The 6,969-nt window shown below is 45.4% G+C and overlaps 2 protein-coding genes across 2 annotated transcripts; one reads left to right on the top strand and one right to left on the bottom strand.

Moving 5' to 3' along the window:
* Positions 1-59: 59 nt before the first annotated feature.
* Positions 60-2,018, bottom strand: CSUI_011215 (transmembrane; the record flags this gene model as incomplete). The annotated part of the gene is made up of 2 exons (XM_068071316.1): positions 60-116; positions 669-2,018. 2 exons carry the CDS (start codon positions 2,016-2,018, stop codon positions 60-62), a joined length of 1,407 nt encoding a protein of 468 aa, XP_067916709.1.
* A 1,922-nt stretch (positions 2,019-3,940) lies between these two features.
* CSUI_011214 (elongation factor tu gtp binding domain-containing protein) lies at positions 3,941-6,884 on the top strand (the record flags this gene model as incomplete). The annotated part of the gene is made up of 2 exons (XM_068071315.1): positions 3,941-4,599; positions 5,751-6,884. Exons 1-2 carry the CDS (start codon positions 4,327-4,329, stop codon positions 6,882-6,884), a joined length of 1,407 nt encoding a protein of 468 aa, XP_067916708.1. The 5' UTR covers positions 3,941-4,326.
* Positions 6,885-6,969: the final 85 nt, after the last annotated feature.

Here is a 6,969-nt window from a genome sequence, read left to right as displayed (position 1 = left end):
AGAAGAAAGAGAAGAAGACGAAGGAGAAGAAGAAGAAGAAAGAGAATACTGTTGTTGTGTTACGTCAGAGACGAGAGCAGCAGCAGCAGTAGTAGGGGAGTCTCATACATTACGACCTAACGACATTATGAGAAAAGAAGATCCACATGCTAGAGACAGACCACTACCACCCCCATGATACATAAATATCTCCATCTATATACATCTATAGAGGCAATTGTCTACATATAGACACATACAAATACACATCTACATGTCTGCGAAACAACTTCTATCTCTCTAACTATATATATAGATATATAGATATCTAGATATCTATATCTATATCTATAGACGTCAAGGGGATCTAAGCCAAGAGGAAGCCTAAGAGGTGTTGCCTCCGACTTAAAGAACTTCCTCTTAAAAGAAAAAAGAAGAAGAAAAAGGAGAAGAAATACGTTTTCTTTATGACAAAGATGATCATGCAGAGATGTTAGGGAAAGGAGGACATACTGCCGAGGGAGAAAAAGAGAGAGAGAGAGATAGAGAGATAAGGAAAGAAAGAAAAGTCGTCAAAGAAGAAAGAATCTCATGAAGAGAGCCCTCCCGAGAGAAACGACGAGTTTCTATCATCCCACAAGAAGAGGAGTTTCTTTCTTCTTCTTCTTCTTCGAGAGAGAGAGACGTACCAGTCGATCTTGTTTCGCAAAGAAATAGGATAGCCATTGGAGACCCTTCCAAAGAAGAAAGCCTCCAAGAAAGACAGAGGTCAAAGTGCAGATATTTTGGAGAAGTGGACTGCCTCGAAGCCCCTCTCTCTGCTGCTGAAGAAACTTAAGAAGGAGAATCCGCCGATAAAGTGCATGCACGGGAGTAGGGGGCTTGCAGAGAGAGGGAGAGAATAGAAAGTCTCTGGTAAAGAGAGAAGATGAGAAAGGAAGACATGACGCAGACAACACCCTACAAGGTGATCCACGTCGGTCAAAAGAAGAAGAAAGAGACTTACTAGACGGAAGAAGAGGAGAAGAAGAAGAAGAAAGAGATGAAGAGAGAGGAGATGGGAGAGCTTTTAATCGGTGAAGGTTCTGTGAGGAACACGAGGGGAGTGTCGAGATCGATAAAGGGGGATTACCTAAGAGAAGATTCCTAGGAAAGAAAGAAGAAGAAGAAGAGATTTGAGGAAGATGAGACGAAGGAGAAGAAGAGGAAGAAGAAGAAGAAGACAAGCACAAGGGGGGATAAGAAGAAAAAGGAAGATTTGTTTTATAGCACGCGGATGTTGGGTGATATGAGAAGCGGCGCGTCAGCCCCCCGTGTGTATGTACACCTGGTCGATTCCCCCTAGACGATGTGAAGCTCTTAGGCTCTCTAGATGAAGGAGAAGATGAAGATCCATCGACTCTCTGTGGAAAGAATGGAGTAAGAAAAGCCGAGCGAGGAGGAAGAAAAGAAGAAGAAGAAGAGTCACGACGTGTGTCGAAATTCCTTAGTTGGAGAGCGCCACAGAAACGAGGCCTTTCTCTTTTGATCTCTCCCTCCGAGTGCGGTAAGACCTGTCGGTTCCCCCGAGAAAAAGACGAGCTCGAGAAGAGAGGAGAGTGGCCACCCCAAGAGGAATAGGAAGAAGATATGAAAGAAGGGATAGAGAGGAAGATCTTCCTGTGGGGTGGATATGCGAAAGAAGAGAAAGAAGACGAGAGAGAGTAGGAGGGCAAGAAGGAGGAAGAATAAAAAGAGACAGGGAGGAAAGAGAAGACTTGAGGTGAGACGATCGAGTCAAAGGAGCTAAGGATCGGAGGAGGAGGAGGAGAAGAAGAAGAGATAGTCAGACCGTCAGTAAAGGAAAGAGAGAAACCCAAGATGAGAAGGGCAAGAACGCAAGCTCTTGTGACAAGGCACCTATTAAAGGAAGAAGAAGAAGAAGAGAATCGAGAAGGAGCAACAGATCCGATACAAGTTGCTCTGAATCGTTCAAGAAGAGAAGCCGAAGATGCTTGAGTGATGGGTGAAGAAAGAAGACAACACGACAAGATAAGCATCTTTCCATCGTCTTCTTTCTTCCACATGTTAACCGAAGCCGACGGATTTCTTCCTGCTTGTCTCGCGGGAGAAAGAAAGACTCCTGAGGAGGTCCGAGAAAGAGAAGGCGACTAACGGACGCCTTGCATGTGAAAACTGACGATGGCAGTCTTTGACTATCAACATGAAGCCTCTTCAAGGATGAGAAATGCAGGAAAAGAGAGGAGATCTTGCAGATATATATATATATATCGTAACGAGAAAGATAATGAGACGTATGGATGATGCGAGGAGCAGCGCCGGGGATGTCTCAGGGGAAGGCGTCTGTCGTAGCAGGGCAGGTGGAGGTGTGTGGAGGGAGCAAGCGACGTCTCAGGTGTACATACATACACTCGAGGCATGCGAGGTGTATGTACACCTGAGGCAACTTGTTTGAGTGTACATACACAAGAAGTGTGAGTGGAAACGAACTATGATGACAATTACAGATCTCATTAAAAGGGTGGCCCTGAGGAGGGGGAAAGACGAGAGAAATTCCCACACAAGAGACAAGGAGATTCTCTACGGATACACGAGGAGCCACAGAAGTGAGAAAGAGTTCACCCCAGCCATAAAAAGCCCTTCAAACCCGACGGAGACAGTGAGGAGACAGCGAGAACAGCGTCATAAAGAGTCCATTCTCCATGCAATGGATTCTACCCCCGGAATTCCAAGAAAGGAAAAGCTCCTGTTAAAGGTGGCTGAGAGAGAGAGAAGAAGAAAAAGAAGAAGAAGGGCGAGCGAAGCGCTCTTTAGGGCCAGTCGAAAAGACACACAGCAGTGAATGGAGGAGAGAACGACCTCTAAGTGTCTACCCCCTGAGAAGGAGTTGTCGATAGACAGCGTCAGTTTGACTGTCTTTCTTTCGCCGTCTAACTCTTCTGCATGGAGAGTTAGAGGGGAGGTCAAAAAGCCTCATCTACCTACGAGACACATGCGTAAGGATGCGTAGGAGGAGGAAAGACGTGAGAAACGCTAAAGAGGAGAAAAGACGAACACACATCATCTAATGAACTTTCGGCGACTCGGTCAGAAAGGAAGAGGGAGAAAAGAGGCAGACATAAATAGGAACATCTCGTAAGGGCTAAGGTTTTATCTAGAAGCAGCAGAAGGAAGTGAGACATAGGAGAGTTCTGAAGGATGAGACATGAGTGCATGCGGGCGCATGCAATGAAAAAATCGATTGTTCTGTCATGGGAGAAGGACCACATACAAGAGAGCCCAGAGAATTCACACACACCGAGGGCTTCCCCTCGTGATAGTCTTCTTTATGTTTCTACACCTCAAACTTTTATTACCTAGAGGAGAGATCTACCGAGCGAAGCTGAAGACTGAGACATTCTCTCGATCTGTCTGTCTTTTCTCTCATCTTTCCCGGAGAGAACACCGTAGGTAAAGAGGGGGGATGGAGGGACTCTTACCCTAGCGTCGATTCGTTCTTTCTCCTCTTTGCTTATCTCGATCTTTCTTGGTATCTGTCGTCGCAAGAGCAGCTCTTCGTGTTCCTCTCTTCTGCTGCTGTAGGTCGGTAGAAGCCTTTAGCGTCTTCTTTCCCTTCGGGACTTCCCCCCCGTATCATCGTCGATGCTCTCTCCATCGAAATTCTCCCTAGCTCATCTCCCTCTGTCTGAAGGGGCTATTGCAGAAGTCTTCGTGGACTTTCTCTGTCTCTCTAGATCTCTCTAGGCCTGCCTATGTACAGTCATACATGTTCGGGGTATCCCTCTATTCCTATGTAAAAAGTACATATATATATATATATATGTGTGTACATATATATATATATATATATCTGTACAGATATACGTACCCCCTGTATATACACGTATGTACCAGAAGTTGTCTTTGGGTTGTCTTGTGTCTCGGTCGGGTTCCCTCATTCTTCTTCTTCTTTTTCAATACAAGCTTTCTTCTTCTTTTTTTTTCTTTTTTCTGTCTTTCTGAGGCCTTGTTTCTTGTCGTTGTCTCTGTCTCTCGCTCTCTTTCTGTGTCTCTGTCTCTCTCCTTCCTCTCCTCTCTTTTTTGCCTATGAGTTTCGATTAGGAGCTTCTCATACTCTTCTTACCCCCTTCACATTCGGGGCAGGCATTCCAATTTTTCTCTTTCTTTCTTCCTTTCTTTCTCAGTCTTTCTTTCTCACTCTCTTCTTCTTTCTTCCTTTCCTTCTCGCTCTTCCTTTCTTTCTTTCTCACTCTCTTCTTCTATCTTCCTTTCCTTCTCAATCTTCCTTTCTTTCTTTCTCACTCTTTCACTTTTTTCTCGAAAGACCTCCGACCATGCGTGAAGAGGATGGATAGTAGACATAGTCCAGGGGTGGAGATACTTGGGAAATGCCAAAGAGGGTGGGGGGGTGCTCCGCTCTCGTCGTCGCTTTCTTTTCTTCACTTCAAGCCTTCTCTCAGGAGATCTTTCTCCTTCTTCTTCTTCTTTTCTTCTCCTATAAGGTACTTCGCTTACCACCGAGCCCAACCTATCGGAAGAGCTCGTATGAAAGAGACCCTCCTCATTGGCAGAAGACAGAAAACTCGCACTGTTCTTCTTCCTCCTTATGTCGCACCTCGGGTAAGTCTAGTCGAAACTCCACACCTCTTCGCCATTCCCCCACTACATATAAGGCTTTCGTCTTATATTCGGATCACCCTACGATAGACTCCTCCGCAGTGTGCTATCTCTACAGACTGCGGGAAGTAGATCATACATCTATCTACCTGTCTATATCTGTATGTATGTGAATCTCTTCGTAGATGGCCTGTCATGCAGAAGGTCTATGCGTGAAGTGTGTAGATGATCTTCTCTCCTTCTGTCTCTACGAATAGCCCCTCTTCATTCACATACAAAATGTCTATAGAAACACATGCAAGTATTCACATCGTAGAGAGGTGTATCTCTACACATACACCCTGTAAGCAAGTCTAGAGATAGGTTTCTTAAGAAGGTTGACAAGGAAGCCTGGGCCACTGACTAAAAAGAGACAGCTTAGGTGTCTATTAGTACACTCATGCGATCTTTTCAGCGTGAGTCCCTGGGGTGTATGTACACTCACTGCATATCTCCCCATCTCGCTTTTTTCTCACCTCTTCATACCTAGGCGAGACAACTATCCTTGCCTGTCAGTTTTCTCTTCTAGGGAAAGATTCTCCTTTGCTTTCATCCCTACAACTTGTCTTTCTCAAATGTGCTACAGTCGGCTTTAGCTTCTAATTCTCCCTTATAAGCACATGGAGACTTACGCTCTCGCACGAAGTTATATCAACTGAAGATATCTCTATATCTCGATCTTTCGATCTCTTTCTCTCTAGACACGATGGATAGCTTGAAGCGTGTATGTTTTATGTCTCTATATGGGGAAGGGTTCTATTGTACAGCACGGAATAGACTCTTATCTCGAAGAGGCTCGAATCTTCCTTCCCCGTCATCTGTACCGAAAGAAGATAGGGAAGGTGGTGGTGCATGCGGCGAGGGAATAGGAATGAAAAGCGTCCTAAAAAAGTCACTAAAGGACGTCTTGAGAGGTTTCCTTGTCCGTGTTTCAAAACATTAGTGAATAGGTAGATGAATGGCCAAAGAATTTTCACTTCCCAGAAGAGAAATGTGTCGTCTTCATTTTGTCGCACGCACGTCTAAAGAAGAGAAGGGAAGTGTTGAGGAGACAGTCCCCGAGGGGTCTGTGTGGGTGTGTAGATGTGAATGAACTTCTTGTCTTTGGAGTTCAGGAGCTTCGAGTCTTTTTTCGCGTCGATTACGCGACATGCATGCGGATCTGCGGTGTACGTACACCCGAGCCACACCGTTATGTGTGGAGAGATCCAGTAGGGAATCGCCAGTTTGAATGTATCAATAAAAAGAAAGTTCTTGTTCCTTTCTCTTTAGCTGCTCATGCATGCAAAATCTTCAATCTTCATCCTATTCTTGTCGATCCCGAACCCGACTGGACTTCCCCACCATCTCTATCTCCCTCTTCTTCATCTTCTCTTGCTTCTCATACACCTTCTGAAATCCGTCATGAGCCATCTTCTTCCTCTAGAGAAAGAGAGAAGAAGAAGAAGAAGAGAAATTCTCCTCGGAATGCCATACCTGTTGTCGTTCTCCTGGGGCATATCAATCATGGAAAGACGACTCTCTTAGATCGAATCGCAGGCACCCTCGTAGCTCCCTTTGAAGCAGGTGGGATAACGCAAAATATCACAGGTGTCACCGTGACTTTACCTCCTTCCTCTCTCTCAACTTCGTCTTCTCTAGGAAAGGCTGGTATGCAAAGCCACCTCTACGATCAAGGCCAAGAAGAAGAGAAAGAGAAGGAGAAGAAGAAGAAGATATCAAGAGAGGATGGGACGGATAGCGGGAGGAGTAGGAGGTCAGAGCGCCATAAGTGTAGAGAAGAAGAGAAAGAAGCGCAGGACAGAAAAGATGAGTGTGAGACGAGGCGGAGAGAGAATGTGGAAGGGGAGAGAAGTCAATCTGAAGAAGAGACAAAGTTAACCTTTATCGATACACCGGGGCATGAGACGTTTTATGCTATGCGTGGAAGAGCCAGTGCGTGTGCAGATATCGCATGCATTGTCATAGATGTGACGGAAGGAAGACGTGTGCAAACCGAAGAAGTTCTTCTCTTAGCTGACGAATATGATCTCCCTATTCTCATAGTCATCAATAAGATCGATAAACTTCTATCGGATTCAACGATCCACACAAAATCTCCTTCCTTCACAACGTCCTCGCCTACCTCTTCTTTCTCTTTACTTCCCGCGCCTCACAATGGAGCTATCCCACACAACGATGGAGGAAGAAGAGAAAAGAANNGGGAGGGGCGGAGGCTAAGAGGGATGAGACAGGAGAACGAGGGATGACAAAGACAGACTTGAGCAAGGAATCGAACGAGGGAGGGTGTATGGATGGGAGGAATGAAGAGAAAGGGGCAGAAGGAGAAGAAAA

Source organism: Cystoisospora suis (assembly GCF_002600585.1).
Source record: "Cystoisospora suis strain Wien I chromosome Unknown contig_10196, whole genome shotgun sequence".
NCBI classification, from domain to species: domain Eukaryota; phylum Apicomplexa; class Conoidasida; order Eucoccidiorida; family Sarcocystidae; genus Cystoisospora; species Cystoisospora suis.
Note: the sequence above shows the minus strand (reverse complement) of the source record. Positions and strands in the feature narration are given on the sequence as shown.